Source organism: Ictidomys tridecemlineatus, chromosome 3 (assembly GCF_052094955.1).
Source record: "Ictidomys tridecemlineatus isolate mIctTri1 chromosome 3, mIctTri1.hap1, whole genome shotgun sequence".
Classification (NCBI taxonomy): Eukaryota; Metazoa; Chordata; class Mammalia; order Rodentia; family Sciuridae; genus Ictidomys; species Ictidomys tridecemlineatus.
In genome coordinates, this window is record NC_135479.1 from 46,248,477 (window position 1) to 46,263,895 (window position 15,419).

General features: G+C 48.3%; 1 protein-coding gene across 11 annotated transcripts in view; it reads left to right on the top strand.

The window, feature by feature from the left end:
• The window catches only part of Rap1gap2 (RAP1 GTPase activating protein 2), a 228,331-nt gene extending 213,564 nt beyond the window's left edge, over positions 1–14,767 (top strand). For 7 of the 11 annotated variants that reach the window (XM_078042659.1, XM_078042649.1, XM_078042652.1 and 4 more), the window contains 7 exons: positions 264–401; positions 2,039–2,157; positions 5,200–5,313; positions 5,587–5,704; positions 5,892–6,018; positions 8,661–8,737; positions 10,328–14,767. In XM_078042659.1, coding sequence (XP_077898785.1) covers positions 264–401; positions 2,039–2,157; positions 5,200–5,313; positions 5,587–5,704; positions 5,892–6,018; positions 8,661–8,737; positions 10,328–10,699 — 1,065 coding nt within the window. In that variant the 3' untranslated portion in view covers positions 10,700–14,767. Of the gene's footprint in view, positions 1–263; positions 402–2,038; positions 2,158–5,199; positions 5,314–5,586; positions 5,705–5,891; positions 6,019–8,660; positions 8,738–9,135; positions 9,174–10,327 lie in introns of all 11 variants that reach the window. The other 4 variants (XR_013436263.1, XM_078042657.1, XM_078042656.1 and 1 more) reach the window with 4 other exon arrangements.
• Positions 14,768–15,419: the final 652 nt, after the last annotated feature.

Below are 15,419 nucleotides of genomic sequence, written 5' to 3' on the forward strand. Positions count from 1 at the left end.
TTTCCCGAGCCCTGAGCCTCATTTCCTTTACCTAGAAGATGAGGATAACAACTGTGGCCCACCTTGCAGGGAGCTGGGGCACTGACTCCCATGGCCTGCTGTCTGGTGCTTTGCCAGAGCATGGGACAGAATGTGGGAAAGCACTGTGTCACCTCTGGTGACTGTGGCATGGGCCTCTGTGGCTGTGGGCACACATGCGTCCATGCCAAGGACAGAAGGGCCAGGTGCTGACCTGCAAACCTCTGTCATCCTTCTCCTTGCAGAGGGCCATCCGTGTACGCAGCCACTCCATGGAGACCATGGTGGGCAGCCAGAGGAAGCTGCACAGTGGAGGCATTCCTGGAAGTCTCAGTGGGGGCATTGTCCACAACAGCATGGAGGTCACCAAGACTACCTTCTCGGTAAGTGTGGCTGGCCCTAGGCCAGCATGTGGACCGGGGAGGCTCCTCACTAAACCTATGCAGGAAGGGTGCCCCCGCCCAGGCTTGGGCTAGACAACTTGAGCAGGGCAAGCTGGATGATGGAAGGAAACTGAGTTTACTTGGGGGTGACTCAGTCTCTGCCCTCTGATAATGGTTGCTTGGAGCCTCAGTCTCAGGTGGTACCTGGAGTTGACCTGGACTAGAAGTCCCCTTGTCTTGTTCTCTGAGTGTCTTTGACAGCTGGATCTCCTCCTTTGGGCTAACCCTACATAATGGTCCTAGAGTGTGTTTCCCTGCCCAGGGTCTTGGGGCCCATGACTTGGAGAGTGGTGTCCTTGCTTCGTTATTGTTAATGATAGCAGTTGCCAACCCAGCTTGCTGTGTGCTAGACACCAGGCTAAGTAATCCATAGACAAGGTCTTTCCTGATTCCTGTTACAGCTGCCTGAGGCAGGTCCTGAAGCCATCTCTGTTCCACATTTGAGGAAACGGAGGCTCAGAGAGGTTAAGCAATTGCTGCAAGTCACCCAGCTAAGCTGAGGAGCTGAGATTTGAATACAATTCTTCCTGATTCAAAGTTTATCTTTTTCATCACTATATATACAGGGACAAAGGAGAGAGGGCCCTTTGGCTTTGGTCTGTGAGCTCAGGCCCAGTTGACTTATACCAGGACTGGGCAGGCGAGGGAACCATACTGCCAGTCCATTTGTGTAAGGCAAAATGGTTTTGGAATTGTATGTTCTAGGATTTTCTTTTCTTGTTCTTTTTCTGATAGTAGAACCAACTTACCATAATATTCATGATTCTAATTATAAATGGCTTTGCACAATTAGTTTAATCTACCTATTGTCATGTTCCTTTGTGAAGGCCTATGAAGTGAGCATTCTGTGGTTGAGACTGAGGCTCAGAGAGTTTTGCAATTTGCCCAGGGTTGCACACACATGATTGGCAGAAGTTGGGGCCTGGCTCAGAAGCTCTAAAGGTTGGCTCCAGGTTCCCATCTCTCCTTCCTCAAGGTCCTGCCATTTCATTTTCACCCTGTGAGGCTCAGCGACTGTCCTGAATCAGAAACCTCTGCTGGCTCCGCAGCTCCCCTTCCATCTGGTTATTGTGACTCCTCCCAGGCTCCGTGTACTCCTGAGCAGTGGATGGAGAGTCAGGAGCCCTTGGGTTCTTGTCCTCCTCCTTCTAGTGATGTGCTGGCTGACCTCAATGAAATTGCTTCACCTTCTGGTCCTTGGCTTCCTCCCTGGTGAAATCAAGGGTTGAACCAGGGTTCTTGAGCTTTGAGGTTTTCAGTCTGTGATCCCATGAGTCATCCTGACTTTCTCAATATGTGGAGCTTTGCTATGGTGGCCGTGACCCCACCAGGAATTCTGGTCTTCCTTGGGCCATTGCCTGGGGCCAGTGACTTGTCTTAAGAACACAGAAAAAGACTGTGAGAGGCCTGAGCCGTGGGGTCTCAGCTCTTGTTTATAGAGATCCCATCTTTCCTAGCTGCATCACTATCTTCCGGGGTCCCCTCCAGACCAGGCAAAATTTGTAGACCTGAGAGAGGGAAGGGAAGGAGACTCGAGTCTGGGGTGGGTGCACTCACTCTGGCAGTTTTCTCCGCAGCCTCCGGCAGCAGCTGCGACAGTGAAGAACCAGTCAAGGAGCCCCATCAAGCGGCGGTCAGGGCTCTTTCCCCGTCTGCACACGGGCTCTGAAGGCCAGGGGGATGGCCGGACACGATGGTAACTGTCAGGGGCCCCCAGCTCCAGCCCAGCTGTGGGATCTGTCAGCCTTCTCCACCTTGATAGCTGTCCCATACCCAACCTTGGGAAGAGCTTAGCTCAGATTGGGGAGGTGGCTTCTCTTTAACCCTGGCTCTGCTCAGGCTCCTGCCTGGTCATTCACTCACTCAGCTTTCTATCTACTGAGTCATTTGGCCATTCTCTCCATGGATCTCCAAAGTTGTTTTTGTAGCATTTTGATCCAGGCTAGAAACATTTCCTGGGTTCTCGTCTTACAATGCTCGGTCCAATGTACACCCCGACCCCTGCACCTTTTTACGTCACTGGGGATTGAACTCAGGGCCTTGTACATGCTAGACAAGCACTCTACCACTGAGGGCACCCCCAGCTCCAAATGTCCCCTCCTATGGAAACTTTCCCTGATTATGCCAGACAGAGTTCATTGAACCTTCTTTTGGACTTCTAGAATGTTCTATTTTTTAAAAGTAGCTCTCATATTGCAGGATATTTAACCTGTTCTTATTAATCATCTTTCTGATCCTTTAATGATGAACCCATTTGTTCTTTAATTCAGCAAGCAGCATTTATTGAGTGCCTGCCGTATGCTGGGCCTGGTGCTGAGTGCTGAGACAGGTGCAGTTGGACACCCAGGCCTGCCCTCTGCAGCACACAGTACTGGGAGGAAGACATTTAGATTCATTTCCAGATTTCTGGTTGTTGGCCTGTAGCCTCGGGTTTTGGTACCATCCCCCAGGCTAGGTCATGCTGGACAAGGGACAGGTTTATGGAGGAGGACAAAAGGTTCTGTTTGGAACCTGCACGTGTGAGTGTCATGGGCCACTCAGGAGAGATGTCCAATTCTTGAGTTTTGGAGAGAAGACCTGACTGGAGAGGAAGGATTTGGGTGACACTGGAATAGAGAGGCTGGTTAAAGACATGTTAATGAGTCAATATGAGTGTCCCAGGAGGGTATGTGGAGCACCAGTGTTCAAGGGCACATGGAGGACAGAGAGCTAGTGAACATGACAGGAGGAAAAGAGAGAAGAGGAGAGGCTGTGGAGGTTGGGATCAGTGAAGCCAGGAGGGGGGAGATTTCATTAGTGTTGGATGTGCAGGCAAGTCTAGCACAGTGGTCTGAACCCCTGAGTGGGGCAGCGAGGCCATCAGAAGTACATTGAGGCACTTACCACCACTCGCATGGCTGTGATTCAAAAGACAGATAATAGGGCCTGGGTTGTAGCTTGGTGGTAGAGGGCTCACCTAGGATGTGTGAGGCACTGGGTTCGATCCTCAGCACCACATAAAAATAAATAAATAAAATACAGTTATTGTGTCCATTTACAACTAAAAAAATAAAAATAAAAAAGGCAGATAATAATAAGTGTTAAGAAGTGAAGAAATCAAGCCCTTATTCATTGCTCTTGGAATATGAAACAGTGTGATAGCTTTGGGAAACAGCCTGCAGTTCCTCAGAAGGCTAAACTAGAGTTACCCAGTAATGCCACCCTTAGGTATCTATTCAAGAGAATTGAAAACAATTGCCCATAAAAAAACGAATACACCAGTACCACTCAGTACACAAATGTTCATTGCAGCCTTATTCGAAATAGCCCAAAGTGGAAACAATCCAAATGTCCATCACTTGATAACTAGATAAATAAAATGGGGATATTATTTTCCAATGAAAACGACTAAAATTCTGATGCAGGCTATCACATAGTGAACTTTTGAAAACATTATGCTAGTGAAAGAAGCTAGACATAAAGACCATACCGCATTATATGATTTTATTTATATGAAATGTCCAGATTAGCAAATCCATAGACAGAAAGTAAGTTAGTGGTTGGAGGAGAGTGGGGGCAAGAGGGATAGACAGTGACTGCAAATGGAGCCAAGGTTTCTTTTGGGAGGTCTAAGAATTAGACCTCTTAATCGTTGGTAATGATTACACAATTCTGTGAATATACTAAAAACCATTTAATTGTCTACTTTAAATGAGTTGTATGGTATGTGTGTCTCAATGATAGTATTTTTTAAATATATTTTTTAAGTTATAGATGGACACAATATCTTTATTTTGTTTTTATTTTTTTATGTGGTGCTGAGGATCGAACCCAGTGCCTCACATGTGCGAGGTGGGCGCTCTGCCACTGAGCCACAACCCCAGCCCTCAATGATACTGTTATTAAAAAAAAAAGTGCATTGCTGGTCATGATGGTGCATGCCTATATGCCCAGTGATTAGGAGGCTGAGGCAGGAGAATTGCAAGTTCGAGGTCAGCCTTAGCAACTTAGCATGGCCATCAGCAACTTAATGAGACCCTTTTTCAAAATAAAAAAATAAAAAGTGCTGAGGATGTAGCTCAGTGGTAAAGTCCCCCTGGGTTCAATCTCCAGTCCCCTTTCCTCCTTCCCCTTAAAAAAAAAAAAAGGTTCATTGAGAACAAAGCTATTGTGTATTGTGTACTTAACAGCTGGCACAGGGTAAATGGTCTCTACTAAACTTTAAGGTAAGGGAACTTCTGGACCCTTGGGCCAAGAGTAGCCCTTTGCTCTCTAATACCCAGACCTACTATCTCACATAGATCCAGGGGCCTCATATTATAATGTGTATACAGGGTGTCCCCCAGAGTCACACATCAGATGGTTCCCCTGGAACCTTCCAGGAATCCATGCATATTGGATTATTTCCTGTATAGACTCTACTCTGTTTCCTTTGGGGCCCTTTCTCAACTCATAGCTTTGCCTGGTGGGACAACCAGCTTGGGTGAGGGGTAGACTTGGGCTGGAGCCAGGGTTCCTGTTTGATGGGCCTGGACTCTTGCCCATGAACCTAGAGTGGGCTTTTCTGTAAGGGAACACAAAACCCTGTTGGCTGTTGTAGTCTCAGGGGCTCAGGTGAGAAAGGAAGTCCTGGTAGCCATGCTTTAAAGGTAGGAGTCTGCTGAACCCCACAGTCAGAACTCTGTCTTGGACTTGGGGGTGGACTGGCATGTTGGGAGCTGGCTCCATGGTATCACTCTCTTCATTCTCATTCCCTCAGTGACAGTGCATCCAGCACCCCCAAGACCCCAGATGGCGGACACTCTTCTCAGGAGATAAAGTCTGAGACCTCATCCAATCCCAGCTCTCCGGAAATATGCCCCAATAAAGAGAAGTAAGAAAGTGAGGGTGAAGGAAAGGCTGGCTTTCCTCATTTGGAGTCCCGGAACATGGGCTTCTGCCTCTAGGCAAGCTGAGAGTCTGTTTCCTCTGGAACTTTCTGGAACACAAAGATTGGCAGGGGAGGAGGAGGGCACAGGAATTATTGTGGGCAAGTTCAGGTCTCAGCTGAGTCTGTTCCATTCTCCATCTGGGAAGGGCCTGAGGGCTGAACGGGATCTCGGTGTCCTTGGTGACTGGGGCTCGCCTCACTTCCTGTTCCCTGCAGGCCCTTCATAAAGTTGAAGGAGAACGGCCGGGCCAACATCTCCCGCTCCTCCTCCAGCACCAGCAGCTTCAGCAGTACTGCAGGAGAGGGCGAAGCCATGGAGGAGTGTGACAGTGGGGTAAGTGTGCCCATTCCAACCTGTGGAGGGTGTCCCGGGACTGAGACAGCAGAAAGGAAAGAGCAGGTCCATTGGGGTAGGAGGCTCTGGGCTTGTGGGGGTCCTGTCTCAGGCCTCTCTGGGCACGGGACCCTGTGGGGCTTCTGAGGGTGCACCGACCTCTCTCACCCAGTCTCTCTCTCCCCAGAGCAGCCAGCCGTCCACAACCTCACCTTTCAAGCAGGAGGTGTTTGTCTACAGCCCCTCTGCGAGCAGCGAGAACCCCAGCCTGGGGGCAGCTGCCACCCCCATCATCATGAGCCGGAGTCCAACAGGTCAGTGGCTTTTGGTGGTGTTTGCAATGTGGCTGGAGGGGTTGTGTGTGTAATGTGGCTGGAGGGGTTGTGTGTGCAATGTGGCTGGAGGGGTTGTGTGTGCAATGTGGCTGGAGGGGTTGTGTGTGTAATGTGGCTGGAGGGGTTGTGTGTGTAATGTGGCTGGGAGGGCAGGATGTGCCTTGATCACTGTTCATGTGGTATGCGCCCCAGGCACGCTGGTCTGGCCAGTTCCTGGTCCACCTCTGAGATGTCGGCCCTTCAGCCTACCAGCTCTTTTAATCTGTCCATCAACCTTAAGTAGCCTGGGTTCTTATTTTCTTTTTATGTATGGAAACTGAGGCTCCAAGAGTTCAGTGATCTGCGGGAGAATCCATAATTGAGGAGCTAGGATCATGAGGTTAGAAAGCTGAGTGTGCTCCCTACCTTTGATGCTACCTCATCAGCCATCCCAGGCCCCTCTGTCATGACTTTGATCCTGATGATACAAGGCTAAGAAGGAGGAGCAGCATGTGGGAAGGCTGGAGGAAATGAGAGACTTGGCATTGTAGAACCTGATGTGATTCAGTGCAGCTGGAATTCATGGGGAGGCTTGAGAGAGGAGAGACAGGCTGCAGAAGTCACAGGTGGGCTGCCAGGAGATTCTGGTGGGAATTGTAGTGCTGTCACTCATGGAGGGGTCTCAAGCCTTGAAGGTCTGGAGTTGAGAAAGAGCATTTTGGCTGCTGCATGCTGAGTATGGAAAGGTTGACAGGGAGCTTGAGCCAGGAGGGGGAACAGAAGGAGCACAGTAGGGCGGTGGAAGAAGATGAGGCCCCAGAGAGGATGGGAGAGGATTTCAAGGAGGTAAAATCTACTAGGCTTAGTAGTGGGAATTCTGGGAGAACAGGCCTTTTGAGGTTTTGGGATCCCTGCAGTTGGGCAGAGTAAGAGGCCCCAGCTCTGGAAGAGGGGAAAGAGCAGGCTCTGAGAGCTATCTAAGTGGCCCTGTGTGATAGGCACTGTCTATCCAGATGGGTATTGTGGGTGCCCAGAAATGAAAGTCTTTGAGGCAGGCAGCACAGCATGGGGCACGCGTAGGACTCTGGAGCTTGCATGCAAAGCCTTTATCTGCCACTCACTAGTGATGTGACATTGGGCAAGTCACTAAGTTTATGCTTATAAGGGACATAGAACTATTAACCCGAGTGTGTATTAAACGATTGGGATAGAACAGTAATGTGATCAGTTGTCTTAGGTAGGGTCAGATTTGCTCCCCAGGGAACCTTTGGCAATGTCTGGACACATTTTTGGTTTTCATGATTGTGGAAGGGGGGACCCTATGATAACTAGGTAGTTAGGGATGCTGCTATACAATGTACCCAACCCCCAGCAAAGGGTTATCTTGCTCAAAATGGAATAGTTTGAGAACTTCTATCTAAACATTAGGGACACAGGGTCAGTGGGCTGTTACAGTGGTTTCAGCCAAAATACATCTGGGGTTCTCATGGCGAAGGTGTGTTGGTGAGAGGGTCAGCAATGTCAAAGGGAAGATACAGGGAAGATCATGGTCAAGAGCAAGTGATCTTTTATCTTAGTGTTTCCCAGTTAATGGAGCAGTTCATGCCTTCCTCTCATTCACCTCACGCCTGAAGCTGGGTTCTAATCAGACAGGCCCACCTTTCTGAACCTCCATTTCCTCCTCTGTAAAATGGGATAGTTATACACATTCCTGGATTTTTAAGGGTTAGTTAGTTACATGTTGATGGAATGAATGAAAGAATCTATAGCCAAATCCAGTGCCTGTGTGGCACTAAGTCAATATAAAAATGAATAATATTTTGAGTAAAGAGAAGCTTATAGAGAGTCTACGACATATTGAAGGTCACTCAGGGCAAAAGGGAACCTGGATCACGTCTGGTAACTCTTGTCTAGTGCGTATTGCACCTCCCGGTGATGAAAAAATATGGTTCTGATGTGAATACTGACTGATATTATCATTTATATTAACCAGTACTTTATATTAAGAGAACTTCAGCCATTTGTTAAGGTCATGAGCAACGTTTTTACTGAGTCAGATAATAAGTTTCAAATATCAGAAGAGTATTTACCCAGTCTTTTGGCACTATTCACAATGAAATGGCTGTAGGCACAGCACATTTTCAAATATAATCCACATAATTACTTTCTTAAGTCTAGACAACAAAACAATAAATCATGCCTGATTTGTAGCATTTGCCAATTGATCTCAAGCTATCTCCATGATGTCCTTGAACATGGCCTGGGAAGAAGTACAATTCACTCCCGTGGGGTGTTTCTGTCATGGATACAATGGATGCAAAAGTATAGACAATAGTAAAATCTAGTAAAAGAGTGAGGACATGATGAATTTTGAGTATTTATTCCTTTTTGTTGAATATAATTTATTTACTCAAAAGCTTTTATCATTTAATTTAAAAAACTCTCTTGTGTTTAACAACCAGCTCATACCATTTCTAGAAGTTTAAGAGTTGGCTCTGGTGCATGTTCACTTGGGCTACTATGCCCTGAGGCAAGGCAGGGAGGCCCCTTTCTCCTGGCTTCCCCAGATAGTTCTCTCTCCATTCACTTCACGTGACCTCTGCTGCTCCATCTCCTTTTCATGGACATTCTCCTTTTCTTAGATGGCAAAAGCAGAAACTCCCCAAGATCAAACCTGAAATTCCGCTTTGATAAGCTCAGCCATGCCAGCTCCAGTGCGGTAAGGATCTGGGTGTGAGGACCACCCCACATCCCAGTTCCCTCCAAAAGCCAGCTTTCTTTCCTGTGGGCTGGAAGGGGAGCATGTCTCAGACATCACATGGTGGTTCCCTGAGAGGGGAAGGGGGGTTCTTGTCAGATCTGGGGGTGATACCACCTGTCCCCCCATGGTGTAGGCATCAGCCAGGGGTTCATCAGCTACCTTTTCCACACCTTCCACATTTGAGCCACCACTGGACACAGCTGTGTCCAGATCTGCAATGTGAACCACTGTCTCCTGGGGCCCCTGTCCCTTCCTAAGCTCACCAGATTGTTGAGAGGAGAGTGTGCAGAGGCTGCAGGTGGAGCAGATTGCTATCTTGTTATTTAAAACTCTTGTATGGATGTTTCTTGAAACAGGGTCACTAATGGAAAGTGGAGTCCTTTGCTTGTCCAAGGTAAGTATTTGTTTTGCAGTGGCCACAAGGAGAGTTGTGTATTCCTTTCAGATCAGGGTACGAGCTAGGTGTAGTGGCACACGCCTGTAATGTCAGCCACCTGGGAGGCTGAGGCAGGAAGATCACAAATTCAAGGCCAGGCTCAGCAACGTAGTGAGACCTTCAGCAACTCAGCAAGACCCTGTCTCAGAATGAAAAATAATAAGGGCTGGGAAAGTTGCTCAGTGGTTGAGTACCCCTGGGTTTAATCCCTAGGAACAACCCCCATCAGAAAAAAAGATCAGGGTGCTGGTGACCTTATGACCTGAGAAGGGTCATAGAGATGCTACCAGCTGGGGAGGTCCACACAGTGGCCTTATCTCCAAACATCCATGATGGGCTTCCCCAAGTCTATGAAGGGAAGAAAGGGAGGATGCCTTGGGTGTGGAAGAGAGGGGATACCCAGTGGGATTGGTGCAGTTCACTACAAAGGTCTCCCCCAAACTGGTGAGAGTCTGATTGCAGCAGGTGGAAGGGGTCAAGGCCAGAGCCCATTTCCTTTCCTGGAGGGAGGAGTTTCTCAGCTCACCTGTTGCTTCCCTGATCTTAGGTAGCCTTTCCCTCCTTGTGTCTTTGGCCAAGGCTCTAGGCTAGAATGTGTCCTTCCTCCATGCCAAGAGATGCCCTTGCTCAGGAAAAAGTGTAAAGGACAGCTTCAGGGAGACTTCTGCTTTCAGCCTCTGCCCAGGGGTTCATGTGGTTCCAGCAGAGCAGAGCAGGAGTCCTCCACGATTAAGTTTCAGCTCCTACTAGTGAAGACACCAGAACCCATCTGAACTCCTGACCCTCCCCCACCTGGAATCGCAGGTGGACTGAGTCACATTAGGGACCATGGAAAAGGGCACATTAAGCCTGTTTATGAGAAAACAGAAGAGAAAATGGGAATGTCAACATTCACCTCTAACATCTATCATGGGCTTCAGATACTTCTCTTTACCAAAGTAATGTTCATACCCAACTGCCAGGGCTGTGTAAATGAAGTCAGGGACCCTTGTGTTGGACACCCTCCTTGTCCTGAGTGCAGCTGGTGGGCTGTGGCTACGTAACGGTGTATTTGTCTTTTCTGCTTTTATGGAATGCTTGCTCATCTTTTCGCTTCCCCTTGTCTTCTGCAGGGAAGCCCAGTTCTGTCCTGTAGAAGGCTCCTGTTCCAGCAGTTTGGGGGTGCCATCTGCTACTCTGACCATCACAGGCCTGTTGCCCTACCGGCCACCTGCCCATCAGACCGGCTTCCTGTGCCATGTCCCAACCTGACCACGGCCCTGCTGGCTCCTTTATCAACATACCCTGCAAGAATCTTCCCATTTCTGGACAAGGCTTCATTCCTGGAGGCTCCTCTGCTCTTGACCTCCAGCTGTGATGTCTGTCTGGGTCATTTGTCATCATCTTGCTTTGTCTGTAGGAGAGAGAGTTGGGCAAGAGGGGATCTAGGTATGGGAGCTCAGTCAGAGACTGGGGAGCTCATTTGCATCAGAGGCAGAAGGTGATGAGGTGGAGAGCAGAGGTGATAGCAGAACATAAGGTGGGCCCTGTCTGTCCTTGGTCACAGTGCAGTGCCTTCCTGGATTGGCAGGCAGAAGCTTCACCACCACCAGTGCATTTAGTGACCTAGTGGAGGTAGAGGGGCTGCTTTCCCAGGAGCCAAGACTAGCAACATCTTGGAGGTTGTCCTGATAAAAATAGGCTCTAAGCTGGGTGCATACCTGTAATTCCAGCAACTCTGGAGGCAGGAAGATTGAAAGTTCAGGACCAGCCTTGGCACTTAATGGGACTTTTTCTCAAATTAAAAAATTAAAAGCACTGGGGACGTAGCTCAGTGATAAAGCAACTTTGGGTTCAATCCCCATCCCCCTCCACCTACCCCACCAAAAAAACCCCTACATTGGTCCCAGATATCTGGAACTCCAAACATATACTTGCTTTTGTGCTAAACATTTCTGATCTAGTTCCAGGGACAGGTCCAGGGATGCTGTCATCCCTGTTGCTAGGGGCTTAGGCTTGTGGAAGCACAGAGACTGAGCTGGTTATATCTGAGACCTGGGCTACACACTTCCTTGATTGTAGCTGAAACTTTTTTCCCACTAATTTTATGCAGATTCCTGACTATCCTTGATGTGGGAGAAGCCCCAGAAAATCTTGCCCCTTTGACCAGACATTTTGTTTCCCTAGGAACAGCTGGGAAGCCAGGAATGAGAAGGAGTTCTGAGAGAGGGAACAGGCTAATGCTGGGCATCTGAGGAAAACCACAGGGTCTAAGGGCTCAGCCAGCCTCTACTGGGTCCCAGTCTCCACTGGTTGTGGAAGACATAGTTATTTCAATCCCCCCATGGGTGAGAGGGGAAGAGGTGAGCTGGGGGTATGACGTAGCAGATTCTGGTCAGGCCAATGTGTGGGGGTTGAACTTAAGTGTGGGAAAGGAATGCAGTGTCCCTCAGACCCTGCATGTCCTTGGCATCTGTGGAGTGTCTAGTGCAGCCTTGGGAGCTGCTTCCATTTACCGTGCCCTCTGGGCATGTCTGGGTCTCCCTCCCCCAAGCCTCTTACCCTTTCCAATCAGAGCCACTTTCTCTGGGATGAGCCAGCTGTCCTGAGGGACAGCCCCCTGGCATCTCACCTGTCTTAGTCTGCAGGGTGTTTTTGCTGCTGGGTTTAGGGTGAGGCACCCTCCAAGTCAAACACAGTCTGAACAGCAGACCCTGGGTGGTGCTGCAGCTTGAAGCGCACAGGGCCTCTGGCATAGGTGGTACCGTGCTTCTGAGGTGTTGCTGGCTGGGCTCCCCATTTAAACGAGCAGATGACAAGATTTCTAATCGAGTGCTTTATCTACACAAGGATTTGGACCCAATCCCAAGTCAAAGCATAGAAATGCAACACATTTTTTTTTTGGACTGATATTTCTTCCTTACTTTTGCCATTAGTGCAAAATTTTGATCTTTCATTTCCCACTCTCGTGTTGGATCCTGTCTGCAGACTGGGAGTGACTGCACCCCTTAGCCTGTGTGGGACATGTGCTTACATAAAGTACTAGTCTGGTAAGATTTATTCTAGTTAGAAGGTCAACAAAAGTTCTGTTTAGCTGAAAGTCAGTGTAGCGGCACCCACTGCTGGAACGAGGCCTGCAGGTCTGGCGGCTTTCTGTTGGCCGGGTTTCTGAAGGAGCTTGAAAGGTCGAACTGCATTTCTTTGAAAATGATTACAGGCTTCTGGCTCGCCTCTCTGGGTGGCTAGTATTTACAGTTGGTTGTGCCATGTTATATTGCATTCTGGGGTCCTCTGAGGTTTCCAGATTGTCCCCATGCTGTCCTGTATGGAATGTCATTCCTCCCTGTCTCCATTGCTCTAACTGCTCCCTCTGCAGCCACTATGTACCTGCTGGGCTTTGCCCCTGGCTCTGGGACAGTGGGCAGGATGGCTGAGTGTGTTCAGAAAAACAGACACAGGTTTGCTCCTGAAGACGTAGAGATATGGGAGGTGGTCTTCACCCTGGGCTTGCTGTTGGGGTACTCTGGGTAGGATCTGAGCTGCCACCTTCCTCTAGGTCATGCCTGTCTATCTTTAGAAAGTCCATTTATTGGCTTCCAGAGTGTGCATTATCTACCTACCTGAGGTCATAGTGGAGACAGGGAAGATGTGGATGGGAATGTGGCCCAGTCTCCCCTCACTCTCCTGGACCATGGGCAGCAGCTCAGGTTCTTGGAGGGCTGTCCCCCACCTTACCCCACATTCTGATCCACCATAACTATCCTTTTATTGCTACACTCAGTCTTGGGGCTCAGAGACTTGCTGAAGCCCCCTAAGCCCTTATGACTGAATTTGTGTAGATGATGATTATGTTGGTATTTGGGGGCGTTTCCACTATGACCTCCATGAGAGGTTGTCCCGGGCACATCTCTGTCTCTGGGGACCACCTAATTCACAGAGGAAACTACACTTTGCAGGTGCTGTTGGGCGCCCAGATGTCTCTAGCTCCACTGATGCTTGAAAACAGCTGCAGAAAAACTTGAGATAGAAGGTCTTAGGTGGAGTTTCTGCCTCTGCTAATGAATGTCAAATGGTGTTTCTTAGAAAATATGTGGTTCAGTTTTTTGGGCATAGTCTTGAAGCCCAAGCCTTCCGTCTTCTTTTACCATCTCATTCAACCATGTCATGACCCACATGTGAAACCTTAGCCCCAGTGAACCCATAGCCAGCTAGTGGCAAAGCTGAGACTAGAACTCACAGCCCAGGGTTCTGTCCTCTGCACCAGCTGTGCAGCTGATAGAGAAAGTGGCTGGACCTTCCAGGTTTGGGGGAAGCCATGTTGGGAGGTGCAGCACCTGGTGGGTCCTTGGTCTCTGCTATTTTCTGTCAGGAGGGCTCTTCTCTTGGATTGATCAGTGAGGACCCCGGGATTTGATTTGAGCAAAGAGAATGGAGAGGAAAAGGGATTCCAGGGAACTCCTCAGTGACCTGTGGTCTTCAGCTCCAGTCTATAAGGTGGCGGAGGCCAGGGCACAGATGCAGTTCACCACCCTCAGCCTCCTTGCTGCAAATTAAGACAGAAGGTGATAAGAGAAAACTCTCTCATCTCTCTCAGATTCTTAAAGGAAAGTGATTAATAGGAACCTAGGTTCAATTGATCAGCCGGGACATGGCCTATTTCACTTTCCTTACCTTGACCCTAGAAGGTGCCAACTCAAACACTACCTTTTTCATTTGTTTCTTAGTCTATAGATTCAGCTGTGTTGTGGGGAATGGTGGGGGATTCAAGTAGATCTTACAGCTCCAGGGGCTGGAAGGGACCAGGCCAGTCATCCATGTTCAGGACCCTCTGGCTCCTCCCCCACTCCAGCTACTCCTTATCAAAGTCAAGGGCAGGACAATGAAGTTTGCCAAGGCTGCCCCTGCAGCTTGGTGGGGGCCTGTGGGGGCATTCCTCTACCCAGTTCCAGTGTCTGTTTTACCATCAGCCCCTCGTCCACCCCTATTCCCACCCCTCTCCTTTCTGCTGGGCCATGTACCCCTTTGTGAGGAAGAAGATACCCTCACTTAGGGCCACAGGCAGCTGAGTCCTGCCTACTGAGAGGCTGTTGGGACAGAGGCTCTGTCCTGTGCCTTATCAGCCCTGGGGAGAGGATGTTTGGCTGGAAGACTGGAATTTAATTGCCATTGTCTTTGATTTTGTGATATTTCTGCTTGGAGGGGTGAACCCCCGCTTCCCACTCTTTAGCATGTGTGCCAACTCTCCCCTGTCATGGGTGTTACCCTTCAACACTCCAGCTCAGGGAGTGCTGACGTCCTCATGTGAAGAGATTCCTGTGTGATAGAACCTAAGAAGTGTAGCTTGGAAGTGACCCCTGTGACGATGACGTTTCTTTCTTTCCTCTTAGTGAGGAGGTGATTTGTAGACCCTGACTGCCTATGTAATGTAAATAGTGTACATTTAATTTATTGCTATGGTAGCATATTGTATTTGTTAATGTATAAAACAAATTCTAAAAGGTTGACAAATGTATATTTTGTTGCTTAAATGTGTCTTTGCAGAAATTGACAATAAATAACATATTTTGTGTCCATCAGTGTTCAAACTTCTTTTGCGGATGGCCCCAGGCCTGGGTATCACCTTTAAGTTCACTGGAGGTTGCATATTAGCTGGCCTATGGATTTGTTAACTTTGGCTTGAAAAGCATTGAAATTTTTTTAAAGATGAGTCATCAATGTTTCAAAACTAATCACAACTTTCAAAAATATATCTAGAAATTTCACATAAAAATCTCAATTTTCTGTTTCTCTTAAAAAATCAGATGCTGAATCTACTTCTCAGGTGTGAGTTCATCAGAGCTCACTGGAGTCTGTCTTTTTCGGGTGGGACCTGATTACACCACAGTTTTCACCATTCTTTATTGTCCACCTCTGGACCATTTTACTCTTTCCCATTATTTGTTTGCATCTATAGGTATGAGTTTAGACCCTGATATTCACTGATTTATCTCTATCCTGCAATTTTCTTCCTTTTTCCAACTTTCTCAAATTACTGATTCACTTATTTAAGGATTCTTTCATAACCAAAAAACCTGTTCCTGTCCTTCTTTGACCCCCAAATGGTCACCCCCCCCTTTTTAAAAAATATTTTTAGTTGTGAGTGAACACAATATGTTTATTTTTATGTGGTGCTGAGGATCAAACCCAGTGCCTCACACATGCCAGGCGAGTACTGTATCACTGAGT